Here is a 14,903-nt window from a genome sequence, read left to right on the forward strand (position 1 = left end):
TCTGAGAAACCCCTAGGAACACGGAGTATCCTCCAGGGTGACTGGAACCATGGTCCTGACTGCACAACGAGGAACAACCATCTGAGCCTTGAATGTACTGGAACCCAGAAGATTGACCACCAGAGTCACACCAATCAGAGGAAAAGATGGGTAGACAAGGTAAGAAGACACACAACACCACAAAGAGCAACACAACACCAATAAAAAGTAGTGACCCTACAACAACAAGACTTGAACAACCAAATATTGATGAAGTAAAAGAAAATAATAACTTTTGGAGAATGTTTGAGGCCCTTAAAGAGGAAATGAAAAATTCCCTCAAAGAAATGGAAGACAAACAAAATATTGGAAGAAATCAACAAATCCCTTAAAGAAAACCAAGAAAAAGCAATCAAGCAGATGAAAGAAACTATTCAAGACTTGAAAACAGAAATAGAGACAATAAAGGACACACAAACCAATGGAATTATTGACACAGAGATTATGACAAAATGATCAAGAACCACAAATACAAGCATGGACAGCAGAATACAAGAGATGGAAGAGAGAATCTCAAGCACTGAAGATGCAATAGAGAAAATAGACATTAAATCTAACAAAAGATTAACACAAAATATCCAGGAAATATGGGACACCATGAAAAGACCAAACCTAAGAATAATAAGGATGAAGAAAGAGAACTCCAGCTCAGAATCATAGTAGAAAACTTACCCAACCTAAAGAAAGATATGCATATGAAGATACAAGCTTACAGAACACTAATCAAAAAAAAAAAAAAATGATCCCCTTGCCACATAATAATCAAAACACTAAACATACAGAATAAAGAAAGAATCTTAAGAGCTGCAAAGGAAAAAGGCCAACTAACTTATAAAGCCAGAACTATCAGAATTACATCTGACTTCTCAATGGAAAGTAAAAGCCAGGAAGTTCTGGTCAAGTGTTATGCAGACATTAAGAGACCTTGGATGCCAGCCCAGATTACTAAACTCAGCAAACTTTTCAATCACCATAGACAGACAAAACATGATATTCCATAACAACCATATTTATCCAATACCTAGCAACAAACCCAGCCCTACACAAAGTACCAGAAGTAAAACTCCAACCCAAGGAAGTTGGCTACATCCACAAAAATACAGACAATAGATGATCTCACAGCAGCAAGTCCCAAAGAAGGGAAAAACACACACAATAAAATAACATCACCACCGAAAATGAAAACTAAAATAACAGAAGTGCAATCACTGGTCATTAATATTCCTTAATATAAATGGACTCAACTCACCTATAAAAAGACACAGGCTAAAAGACTTGATAAGGAAAGAAAATCCATCCTTCTACTTCATACAAGAAACACACCTCAACCTCAAAGACGGATATCCTTCAGTAATGGATTGGGGAAAAAAAAAATTCAAATCAAATGGGCCTAAGAAACAAGCTGGAATAGCTATCCTAATATCTAACAAAATAGACTTCAAACTAAAATCAATCAAAGGAGACAAGGAAATCTCATATTAGTCACAGGAAAAATCCATCAAGAAGAGATGGTTCAGCTATTAAGAGCACTGACAACTCTTCCAGAGGTCCTGAGTTCAATTCCCAGCACCCACATATCTTACCACCATCTGTCATGATATCTGGTGCCCTTTTCTGGCATGCAGGCATACATGCAGGCAGAATACTGTATATATAATGAATAAATAAGTTTTTAAAAAATCTCAATGCTGAACATCTATGCTCCAAATACAAAGGCACCCTCATATGTAAAAGAAACACTTCTAAAGCTTAAATCACACATTAAACTCCCAACAATAACAGTAGGAGACTTTAACACGCAATACTCACAGGTCTCTCAGACAAAATTAGCAGAAAAATAAGGGAACTAACACATGTTATGACTCAAATGGACTTAACTGACATCTATAGAACATGGACCCAAACATTAAAGAATATACTTTCTCAGCACCTCATGGAGCCTTCTCAAAAATTGACAACATACTAGGTAACAAAGCAAACCTTAACAGATAAAAAAAAAAAAGTTGGGATAACCCCATGTATCTTATCAGATCACCATGACTTAAAATTAGAATTCAACAGCAACACTAATTTCAGAAAGCCCACAAACACAAGGAAATTAAACAATGCTCACTTCAGTCATCAGTGGGTCAAGGAAGAAATAAAATAAGAAATTAAAGGCTTCCTAAAATTCAATGAAAATGACCACACAACATACCCAAATTTATGGGACAAAATAAAAGCAATGTTAAGAGGAAAGTTCATAGCACTAAACGCCTAAATAAAGAAGCGGAAAAAAAAATCTCACACTAATGAGTTAAAAGAACACCTGACAACTCTAGAACAAAAAGAAGCAAACTTACCCACTAGGGGCTAGACAGCAGGAAATAATGAAATTGTGAGCCAAAATCAAGAAAATAAAAACAAAGAAAAGAATACAACAAAACAATGAGACAAAGAGTTGGTTCTTCGAGAAAATCAACAAAATAGACAAGCCATTATCCAAACTAACCAAAAGGCAGAGAGAGAAAATATCCAAATTAACAAAATTAGGAAAGAAAAGGGGGATATAACAACAGACATGGAGGAAATCCAGAGAATCATCAGGTCATACTTCAAAAGCCTGTATTCCACAAAATTGGAAAACTTAAAGGAAGTGGACAATTTTCTGGTTAAGTATCACTTACCAAAGTTAAATAAAGACCAGATAAGCAAATTAAGTAGACCTATAACTCTAAAGAAAAACAGTCATCAAAAGTCTCCCAACCAAAAAAGAAAGCCCAGGACCAGATGGTTTAAGCACAGAATTCTACAAGATTTTCAAAGAACTAATGCCAATACTCAAATTGTTCCACACAATAGAAACAGAAGAAACATTGCCAAACTCTATAAGAGGCTACAATTACCCTGATACCCAAACCACACAAAGACATTACTAAGAAAGAATTACAAACTAATCTCACTCATGAACATGGATACAAAACTATTCAATAAAACACTGGCAAATTGAATTCAAGAATACATCAGAAAAATTATCCACTATGATCAAGTCAGCTTCATTCCAGAGATACAGGGATGGTTCAACAAATGAAAACCTGTCAGTGTAATTCATATAAACAAACTGGAAAAAAATGATAATCGTATTAGATACTGAAAAAGCCTTTGAAAAAAATACATCTCTTCATGATATAGGTCTTAGAGAAAGCAGGGATACAAGGAACATACCTAAACATAATAAAGGCAATATACAGCAATCCAACAGCCAACATCAAACTAAATGGAGAGAAACTCAAAGCAATCCCACTGAAATCAGAAACAAAACAAGGTTGTCCACTCTCTACATAGCTATTCAACATAGTTCTTGAGGTATCTAGAGCAATACAACAACAAAAGGAGATTAAGGGGATACAAATCAGAAAAGAAGTCAAACTCTCACCATTTATACAAGCGACCCCAAAATTTCTACCAAAGAACTTCTACAACTCATAAAACCTTTCAGTAATTTAGCAGAAAAGAAGATTAACTCAAAAAAAAAAAAGGTAGCCCTCCTTTACACAAATGATAAGTGGCTTGAGAACTAAATCAGAGAAATACTACACAATAGCCACAAATCGCATAAAATATTTGTTTAACAAGTAGAAGACCTGTATGACAAGAACTTTAAATCTTTGAAGAAGATACCAAGAAGTGGAAAGATCTCCCATGCTCTTGGATAGTTAGAATTAACATAGTAAAAATGGTAATTCTACCAAAAGTAATCTCCAGATTCAATGCAATGCCCAGCAAAATGCCAGCAAAATTCTGGCATTTCACAGAACTCAAAAGAACAATACTCAACTTCATATGAAAAAGCAAAAAATCCAGGATAGCCACAACAGTCCTATACAATAAAGGAATTTCTGGAGGCATCACAATCCCCTTACTTCAAACTCTATTATAGAATACAGTACTGAAAACAACATAGTGTTGGTATAAAAACAGACAGGAGGACCAATGGAACTGAATTGAAGACTTAGATATCAAGTCACACACCTACGAACACCTGATTTTTGACAAAGAAGCAAAAAATATAAAATGGAGAAAAGAAAGCATATTCAACAAATGGTCCTAGAATAACTGGATATCAACATATAGAAGAATAAAAATTGTTGTGTATTTATCACCATGCCCAAGAGTCGAGTCCAAATGGATCAAAGACCTGAACATAAAGCCAACCACACTGAACCTCATAGAAGAGAAAGTGGGAAGTACACTTGAATGTGTTGGCACAGGAGACCACTTCCTAAATAGAACCCCAATAGCACAGACAGTGAGAGAAACAATTAGGAAATGGGATCTCCTGAAACTGAGAATCTTCTCTAAAGCAAAGGAAATAGGCGACAAAATGGCAGCGTACAGAATGGAGAAAGATCTTCACCAGCCCCACATCAGACAGAGAGCTGATCTCCAAAACATACAAAGAACTTAAGAAATTGGTATTCAAAAGAACGAATAATCCTATAAAAAAAATGGGGTACAGACCTAAAGAGAGATCACTCAACAAAGGAATCAAAAAATGACTAAAAGACACTTAAGAAAATGTTCAACATTTTTAGCCATCAAAAATAAAATGCAAATTAAAACAACTCTGAGGTGCCATTTTACAACTGAATGACTAAGATAAAAAACACTGGTGACAACTTATGCTGGAGAGAGTGTGGGGTGAAAGGAACACTCCTTCATTGCTGGTACGAGTGTAAACTGATACAGCCCCTTTTAACATCAGTGTGGCAATTTCTCAGAATACTAGGAAACAACCTACCTCAAAACCCAACAGTACCACTTTTAGGTAGGTACCCAAAGGATGCTCAATCATACCCAAAGACAGGTGCTCAACTATGTTCATGGCACCATTATTTGTCATATTCAGAATCTAGAAACAACCTAAATGCCCTTCGACCAAAGAATGGATAAGGAAAATGTGGTACATTTATACAGTTGAGTACTGGACAATAGATAAAATCATGATACCTTGAAATCTGTGGGCAAATTCATGGATCTAGAAAACATCATATTGAGTGGGGCAACCCAGACCCAGTAAGACAGATACCATATGTACTCATTCATAAGTGGCTTTTCTACATAAAGCAAAGAAAAACCAGCCTACAGTTCATAATCCCAGAGAATCTAGACAGGGACCCTAAGAGAGACATACATGGGTCTAATCTACATGGGAAATAGAAAAAGACAAGATCTTCTGAGTTAATTGAGAGCATGGGGATTATGGAAGAGGGTAGAAGGAGAGTGGAGAGAAAGGGAAAAGCAGAGAAAAATATATAGCTCAATAAAAACAATAAAAAATAAAATAAGCTTTAATTATGATGAAAAATGTAATTTTAGTTATTACCACAATAGTAATTAATTTGCCACTGAAGAAAACTGAGTTTTATAGAATTCACCAATGCAAAAAATTTGAACCACTTTATAGCCTTTTTTCATTTTTTACTATGTCTAAGCTACATTGTAAAGTTTTTAATATGAAGGTTATATAATGTCAGATGTGTATTATGGCATATAACTATTTTAAATGCTAAAATAGTTCATTAGGATGCCATTGATTGTGATTTCATGAACATATTTTAAATTAACTAAAGGGTAAAGAAGAATCTGTATGGTAATATTGTTAATAATTGTGGACTAAAACACTAGTGCTTCTTTGTTCTTTATTTTTTCAGGGCTATGTTTGAAGTAAAGATGAAAGAAAGAGATGATGGATGTGTTACCATTACTAACTTGTCCTCCAAAGCAATAAAGGCATTTCTTGACTACGCCTATACCGGAAAAACAAGAATAACAGATGATAATGTAGAAATGTTTTTTCAGTTATCATCCTTTCTTCAGGTTCCCTTTTTGTCAAAAGCTTGCAGTGACTTTTTAATAAAAAGCATTAGTCTCGTCAATTGTTTGCACTTGTTATCTCTCTCAGACAGCTATGGCTCTACACATTTGTTTAATCAGGTTTTATGCTTTGTACAGCATCACTTTCATTTGTTATTTAAATCCAGAGAGTTTTTAGAGATGAATTTTGGAGTGCTGCAGAAGTGTCTGGAGTCAGATGAGTTAAATGTGCCAGAAGAAGGAATGGTCTTGAAGGTTGTCATTACATGGATCAAATACAACTTAGAGTCCAGGCGAAAGCACCTGCCTCACTTGATTACAAAAGTAAGGCTACATCAGTTATCCGAGGACACACTTCAAGACTATCTGCTCAATGAGGAGTGTTTACTCAAAAGCACAAACTGTTTTGACATAATCGTGGATGCCATTAAGTGTGTGCAAGTTTCTAGTGGCCTCTTCGCTGATGCCCGACCATCCACAACTGAAAAATATATATTTATCCATAAAACTGAGGAAAATGGAGAAAATCAACATACATTTTGCTATAACATTAAAAGCGACTCATGGAAAATACTGCCACAATCACATCTGATTGATTTGCCAGGATCTAGTCTGTCTAGCTATGGAGAGAAAATATTCTTGATGGGTGGCTGCAAAGGGAAGTGCTGTAGGAAGATTCGACTTCATATTGCTGAGTCTTATCATGATGCCACTGACCAGACCTGGTGCTACTGTCCAGTCAAAAATGAGTTTTTCTTGGTTTCAACCATGAAAACCCCAAGAACCATGCATACATCAGTCATGGCTGTTAGTCGATTATTTGTTATAGGTGGAAAGACTAGAGGATCCCGGGACATTAAGAGTCTTTTAGATGTTGAATCTTTTGATCCACTATCCAAAGAATGGATATCAGTTAGCCCTTTACCAAGAGGTATCTATTACCCAGAAGCCAGTGCATGCCAGAATGTCATTTATGTTCTTGGATCCGAGGTAGAGATTGCAGATGCTTTTAACCCATCACTTGATTGTTTTTTTAAATACAATGCTACAACTGACCAGTGGTCTGAACTAGTAGCAGAGTTTGGACAGTTCTTTCATGCTACTTTAATTAAAGCTGTCTCAGTAAACTGCACCCTGTATATATGTGACCTTTCCACCTATAAAGTATACAGTTTTTGTCCGGATACTTGTGTTTGGAAAGGAGAGGGCTCTTTTGAATGTGCAGGCTTTAATGCAGGTGCAATAGGGATTGAGGATAAGATTTACATATTAGGTGGAGATTATGCACCAGATGAGATCACAGATGAAGTGCAAGTTTACCACAGCAGCAAGTCAGAGTGGGAAGAGGTGTCACCAATGCCAAGAGCCTTAACCGAATTTTACTGCCAAGTTATTCAGTTCAACAAGTATAGGGACCCATGGTTTTCTAATCATTTGTAAAAGTAATATTTGCTTGAGTAGTCTAAAATGATACCTAGGAGAATTAGTAAAACAAATTAGCACAATAAAATATTCCTTCTATTGAAGAATGACTATAGATGTATGGTGTCTATAAGTAGACAGTTTCCAGAAAATTAAAATATAGAGTATATTTTACCAAAGTTACATTGAATGTGAATAGTTCAGAATACTTAGTATTTTCTTATGTAAATAAAAATTACAGGTTTAGGTAAAAGTTGGCAAAGAAAAGTCGGTGTTCATAAATGTTCATGGAGAATTATTTTTGTATATAACCGGTAGCTTCAGTACAATTTCAGGATTTAATTAGTACCTTACCATTTTCCTACCATGGGTTCTAATCAAGCACCATGTTGTTTTACAACTTTAGTAAATTCTAAGTGAATCATCCGAAAAATTACAGAATTTCTGATATCAGTAGTTTAAAAATCTATGTCTTTGTCAACTTCAACCAGAGCATGACCATCCTTGTTCCTGAGCAAGGTCATTCTGTTTTGCAAGAAGCATGCTTATTTAATTGCTCTAAGAGATACTGCCAATTTAGGTTTTAAGACACCTGATTCATATCTTAGGCATTATGTAGATCAAACAACTTAGAATTAGTGTAATTTCCTGCACTACATTATAAATATTAATTTGTAGTAAGTGTAGAGTTAAGATTATCCAAAATGAAAGTTCTTTGATTTTATCACACAAATTTCAGATGTATTTTCAAAGTATATTTGCATGCAGCTTCAAAACCAAACTCTCAGATATCAACTACACGGTATTCAGAACAATCAGTACCTAGTTTTAAGCACACAGACTGGTTGGCTCTGCCATTTTCCTTCATGTCTACTTAAGAAAAAAACTTAAGGGTTGCTTCTCTGGCATTCTTTGAGAAAGCAGGTAACAATTAGTAATCTATGCAGAGCTGTTACATATTTCTTAGTAAAGTATGCTTAAATAATGTCATCAGTAAATCTAGGAATTACTCATTTCTTCCATACACACACACACACACACACACACACATATATATGTATATATATATGTATATATATATATATATATATATATATAGAGAGAGAGAGAGAAACTAAATTAAAATAATCCCCCCCCCCCAACACTGTTACATTCCCCAATCCTTTTTATTTCTACTATTCTCTGTGATAATGTCCTTGACATCAAGACCCAACTGGTCTACTTTGTATTTGTTTTCTTTGCTTATACTGGTTCTTTGTTATATTGCTGTTTCCTTTTTTAAAAATACGGTCATTCCTTGCCATCTCTGTACATCTACATCTTGTGCTTTTTCCATTTTTCATTATGAAGAAAATACTTTCTCCAGTCATAAAACCCAGGCTCTTCATTTCTTTATCACCACAACAACAGGCTTGGCTCTACTAACTGATCCCAAACTTTGTATTTCCTTGTCATGCTTTCACTTCGTCTAACTGCCACAAAGAGGAAAATGGTCCTGTGTTCAGAATCTCTAGAAATCTATCCATACTGGATAGAACTTTGCTCCATGACTAAACTGGTGCATCCAGTGCACTGTGGCCTTGCAACCTAAGAACATAATGTATCACTCTGGCTTTCTTCATTCTGGTTTTCTAATATGCAAATCTTTGTGATCACTGAGGTCTATTCTCAGAATATAGCACCCTTCTATGATGTCTTCTTTTAGTTCTCTTTTTTTTTTCTTTTTAAAGTCACTCTTCCTTTCATGTTGACATTCAGCCAGGACTATATTGTAATGGCTAAATAATTGACCTCACTATCCAGACTGCTGGCATTCTTGTGGGGGAAAAAATGTCTAACATTTCTCCATTATTTTTGTCTTACCCTACCTCATTAGGAGTAAGCATCCAGAAATATTTGAATATTATCTCTTAAAATTGAAAGCATGTATATGGCATTGTTAAATATAGAAAAGGGTTAACATATGAAATAAATTTAGAGTTATTGGACATTCTTGTTGTGGTCTTTAAACTTAAGTTAAAATGCAGTGTACCGGGCGGTGGTGGTGCACGCCTTTAATCCCAGCACTCGGGAGGCAGAGGCAGGCGGATCTCTGTGAGTTCGAGACCAGCCTGGTCTACAAGAGCTAGTTCCAGGACAGGCTCCAAAGCCACAGAGAAACCCTGTCTCAGAAAAAAAATAAATGCAGTGTACCTTTGTTCATATACAGTCTTGAGGAAGAGTATTTGCATAACCAAAATTAACAAATCTCATAACACTTAACTCTATTGGTAAGGAAAGAAATATTTACCAGAGCAACATTCATTGCATTCTTTACTCATGAAAGCTGGATTATTTGAGGGCAACCACACATTGCAACTAAATTCCATCTTTTCATATAAAATTGAATATGTAGTCATTGTGTTTGGCTCAAGGATACATTTAACAACCAAAGTCTAAGACAGAGATATAGATCCGTTTTGTATTTTGATATTTGAAAGCAATATAATGATTGCAGGCATATATGAATACAGAACATTACTTTGGGATCATTGTTCTCAGATTAATTGGGTCCATTGTTCTGGAAGTTTTTCTGCTGTATTTAAAATTATTATTTTAAATTATTTTTATTATTAAAATTATTATAAAATTATATTAAAATTATTATTTAAAAATATTAGTTTCTAAAACATCTCCAAGAAAGCAACTTCAGAGGTGAGCCCTTTAAAATAGGGGCTAGACTCTATAGGAAAGCAGACCTCTGTTCACTGTAAGAAACAGCAATTGCACATTATAATGTCCCAAGGTTGAGACTATTACTACACATTTTAACTATTCTGATTTAACTTGTTTACATACTTGAGAATTTTAAAAAATAGGACTTGATTTTATGGACGGGAAATTTTCTCTGTCCTTCTCTCACTCCTTCTCCATGTTTCTTCCATTCTTCTTTCTTTCCTACTTCCACACAGAAAAAAACATTAAACTGAGTAAAAACACAAAGACAAGAAGCAAAACTTTATGAATTATTTCCCTGACACAGTACTTCTAAAAACGACTTATATAAACAGAAATGGTGATTGCCTACCTTTATATCTTAAAATTTAAAGTATGTTTAAAGATTAAATATGATGACCTAATGCCTACTCAAATTAATAACAAAGTTGAGAATTTAATCAAGGAGTGATACTACTGTTCGTTTACAAAATGTTACCTCTTCTAAGTTAGAATTATACATTCAAAGTGTAAATAATCTTGGAATAAAATATGGGGAAAATCTTTCTAATAGACATTTCAGATAAATGATTTTGTCTTAGTGTTTATAGTTCAATGCTTTCAGGGATAAAGAATTACTATACTGTACTGATTTCCAAGCAGATACCTTAGAAAGTGCTGTAACAATGAAATTATCTTTTGCAGTTGTAATAATAGCTTCAGTTCTTGCCTTAAAGTTGTTGTCTCTGCCTGTCAGTCATTCCAAGTACTTGGAGCAGCACCATGTCTCTTGTTGGTACAAAGTATATTCTCATTTTCCTTCTTGTTGCAGAACTTAACATATTGACTTTTCTATCAGTGGCCAGGTTGCATGATTTTTTTTTGTAAGGTTGCCACAGAGAATTTGTCTTCATTGTAGTACATGTTGTTGGGTTGAGCCTGACAGCCTTTTTAGAATCTTTCACAGGAGGACTTTACTGTCTAGTGCAAGTGAACTTGGTGGTTCAAGCATTTCATTCTAGTCTAGCTTTCCAAACTGTGGATTGGGACGCTTTCACAGGGGTCACCAAAGACCATCAGAAAACACAAATATTTACATGTCAGTTTATAATAGTAGCAAAATTACAGTTATGAAGTAGCAACAAAATAATTTTATGGTTGGAGATCACCACAACATAAGGAACTATATTAAAAGGTGATAGCATTGGGAAGGTTTAGAACCAATGGTCTAGAGTCTTGGTATGTATCTTGTAAACTCTCATCCCATCAACATAATCATAAACATATATTTTGCTGGAAAAAATAAAGGGAAAATTTTAATAATAATTTTTGTTATTAGATACAATTTTCAAAATTTTAAAAATGCTTTAAAAGAGTTCTTCGGAAAGTATACAAAACAGAAATCACAGATAACAGTTACAATATTAAACAGAGGACAATTTACTCACAGATCAATATAGACTAGCCATATAATAATAACAGCATGATATTTTGATAAAACAAGGCCACAATTCCATAATTTTCAACCACGAAACTTTATTCACCTCACTAACTTTGAGAATTTTCTAACCATACAGGTCTAACTAGCTCAACAACTTGTGCTATTGTTCTTTAGGGTAATGAAGTGGCTGAAATAACTCAGAGTATAGCCTTCTGTTAATAATATCAAACTAAATAAATATTTCCTTATATTTCTTATCTACCTGTAACTCACAGAGACTGAGAGATAACTTATTTCAGAACTCAGAAATTAGCTCAGTGCCTGTCACAGAAATCTGTCCAATAACCTAATTCTATTGAGCAATGTGTTTATATAAGGCAAAATGTATTTATTAGTTATATCATGACTGTGATTCTTCTGTAACTTTGGCAAATTGTTTCCTGAAGGTGATGTTCTAGTTTTTAAGTAATTCTTATAATTTTTTTGGAGGTGATGTTATAGCTTCTTTCCTGATGATGATGTTATTACCCCTAAGTAAATTTCTACCTATTTTTCAGGTAGTTGATAATAATTTATTTTCATACATTTTAACTATAATAGTAACTATCACAGCTAATCCTTCATTTCCTTTAAGTGACAATAATGGGTAACACACTCAGTACAAATTCCATTAATATATCTGCAGAACCCATTTCTCAGTGCAGTTGCTTCACTGTTGGTTTTTCCAGTTAGGAGAAGTAATGCCCAATGCTATTACATGGGTAATAAATTTTATTTGTCTGTTAGTGAAATGTGGGACTTCTGTCATATTCTATGAGAAATAAAATCAACATTTTTCAGGTTAGTATTAACCTTCATAATTATGTAGTAAAATATCTCAGTTCTATAAAGTGTTAATTTATTTAAATGTGTCACAATTCTGTCTTGTTATCAGAAATAAAAGAGAGAAAAGTAGATGCCAAGACTCTTCTTTTTTTACCTTTTTCCAGATGGTCTAGACTGATAAACAAGTCTGATCTCAGACCACTGAGATGATGGCATTTGAGGGGAAGGGTGTTAGAATCTCAGCCTTTGCTTGACAATATATATATGGGCCAGAGATGATGAAAGCAGGAAGATTTTTTCAAGACTGTACTTAAATATGTCTAAAACAAACTGTTCAATATCACGCTCTAGATATTTGAACCAGTACTAACTAACTAGGTCTTGTTGAATTAGATTTCCTTCCTGCTTCTCATTTCTTGACCAGCAGTAAACATTTGCAGGGACCCACACAAGTCATCTTCTAATTGGGACCATTGTACTTCATACCAGAAACTCATACTATAGACTTAGAAAAGAAAGCCAAAGCCTGAACATCTAAATGGAACTACAAAGAAGTTTGTTTTTTTGTTTTTTGTTTTGTTTTGTTTTGTTTTGTTTTGTTTTATGTACTAGCTTTGGGCAGTGTTATCTTTATTCTTGCTTCTATAATTTGCTTTCTGACAGCACTCTTACCTGTCATGTTTTTGATCTTGCTAAGTGACAATTTATAGTTTACTAAGAGACGTTGACTTCTAAATCCTTATTCCAGACAGGGGCCTAGATTGCAATAGTTACTTCTTTAAAAAAAAGTTCTCTATTGATTCATCCTTTGACAGTTGTGTGTGTGTGTGTTCAATTTATCTTGATCATTTCCATCTCCAGTTTCCCTACACCATCTCTATCCATAATCTCCTCAAGAATATGTCCATTTTGACTTATGGTTTCTCTTTTCAAAAACATAATCCTCTTAGACAAATTAATGTTGCCTACATGTTCATGAACAACCTGTCAGTGACTACACTCCTGAAAGAAAAATGAACATCCTCTTCCAGTAGCCAGCAGTTGTCTCCACTTGTGGAGGTAATCATAGCGACAGTGAGTTCCTGAGTGTAACTACCATGTTTCCAGCTCTTATACCTTCTATGTGCTTACCTTTCCACAATGTTCTCTGAGTCCTTTTAGACTTGATAGTGTTTCATATAGGGCTGCACCCTCAACGGTCACTTTTTCTTGGTATTTAACTGTTGTGTGTACTGACTGCTCTCTACTACAAAAAGAAACTTTGACCTATGTTGAGAGCAGCACTTATTTATTGATATGAATAAATAGTTAGAAGGTAATTTAACATGTATATTTAGCAAAAATCAGTATTAGGTCTCTATACTCAAGTTATAAACTTTTAATCAAGTTTATAGTACCAGGCATTAATTACCTCTTGGGTAGCAGTCCTTGACATAAAAAAATGCAGTTGGTTACCTTTATAACAGTCATGCCACTATTGCACCTGAAGGCATATCTTGCTGGGCAATTCAGCACTGTATCATGAGGTCTTCATTGACTGATGAATTTAACCCCTCAGCAAGAAAGTCAAACCCTGAAATAAGAAGAGTCTTAGTGTATTATAGGCAGAGACTGCTTGATTGTTCCCTGCAGCTCAGACCTGAAATAATCACACAGAAAATTGTCACTTGGCCAGTCACTTAAGTGTATTGCTAGCTAGCTCTCATATCTTTGGTTAATCCATTTCTATTATTTTATATATTACTATGAGGCTTGTGACTTAACAGCAAGGTTAGAGCATGTTTTCCCCAGTGGCATACATGGGCTCTGTATTGACTCTGCCTTTTCTCAGTTAAGTTGTCCCTGCTTTGCTCTATTCTGCCTTATTAAAGCCCACAGCAGCTTGTTTATTCATTAACCGATAAAAGCAACACATATACTGAAGGACTTTGCACATCATTGCTCCTTTTCTGTCCAAATTAAAAAAGTAGGTTTTAACTTTAAAATAGTAAAATTACATATAACAAGACAGGTATCAAGCAAGAATTATAAGCAACATATATTAAATGTAGAGAGATATATTTCAGTTAAATATATCTCTATATATCTAGAAAATCTATCATGACTACAAACTTGACTATTATAGATGATTATCTATTAACCTGTATTTCTTATTATCCATTTCATTTTTAAGTAAGTTTCAGAAACACAACCAAGAACATTTATATCTACTTTATTTTTCATCATCACTAAAAAAAACTATAATTATAACTATCTATTCTTCAAGTCCATCAAAGGCTACAGAAGGACATAATATTACCTAAGGAAATAGGAAGTGCATTGTAAGCAACTTCCAAAACGCTAGATTTAACAGAGACATTTTGCTACCTGTACAGTCACCCAAAGTTCTTCTGTACCATTGGGGCATCCAGCTTCAGCCTACAGGCCCATGGTATCTGGCAGATTTTTCCACAAAGCAGGAAATTTCAAAGACAGTTCCACCTTTTTTGACAGTTTGTCAGTCACTTTCTTTTGTGTTCTTCAGAATGTCTGGCAGACTATTTCATGAATCAGGAATTGATGGAGGAAGGTCATTGGTTAACCAAAAAGAAACTGCTTGGCCCTCATTGGTTAGAAGATAGGTGGG

At 34.6% G+C, this 14,903-nt stretch overlaps 1 protein-coding gene across 2 annotated transcripts in view; it reads left to right on the forward strand.

Annotated features, from left to right (window-relative positions):
• The window catches only part of Kbtbd3 (kelch repeat and BTB domain containing 3), a 42,978-nt gene extending 30,587 nt beyond the window's left edge, over nt 1-12,391 (forward strand). For both annotated transcript variants that reach the window (XM_041656678.1, XM_041656679.1), the window contains exon 4: nt 5,733-12,391. In XM_041656678.1, coding sequence (XP_041512612.1) covers nt 5,733-7,335 — 1,603 coding nt within the window. In that variant the 3' untranslated portion in view covers nt 7,336-12,391. The remainder of the gene's footprint in view (nt 1-5,732) is intronic.
• The last annotated feature ends 2,512 nt before the right edge of the window (nt 12,392-14,903 follow it).

This window comes from Microtus oregoni, unplaced genomic scaffold (assembly GCF_018167655.1).
Source record: "Microtus oregoni isolate MIOR12 unplaced genomic scaffold, Mior012 000008F_ref0000371, whole genome shotgun sequence".
Lineage (NCBI taxonomy): Eukaryota > Metazoa > Chordata > Mammalia > Rodentia > Cricetidae > Microtus > Microtus oregoni.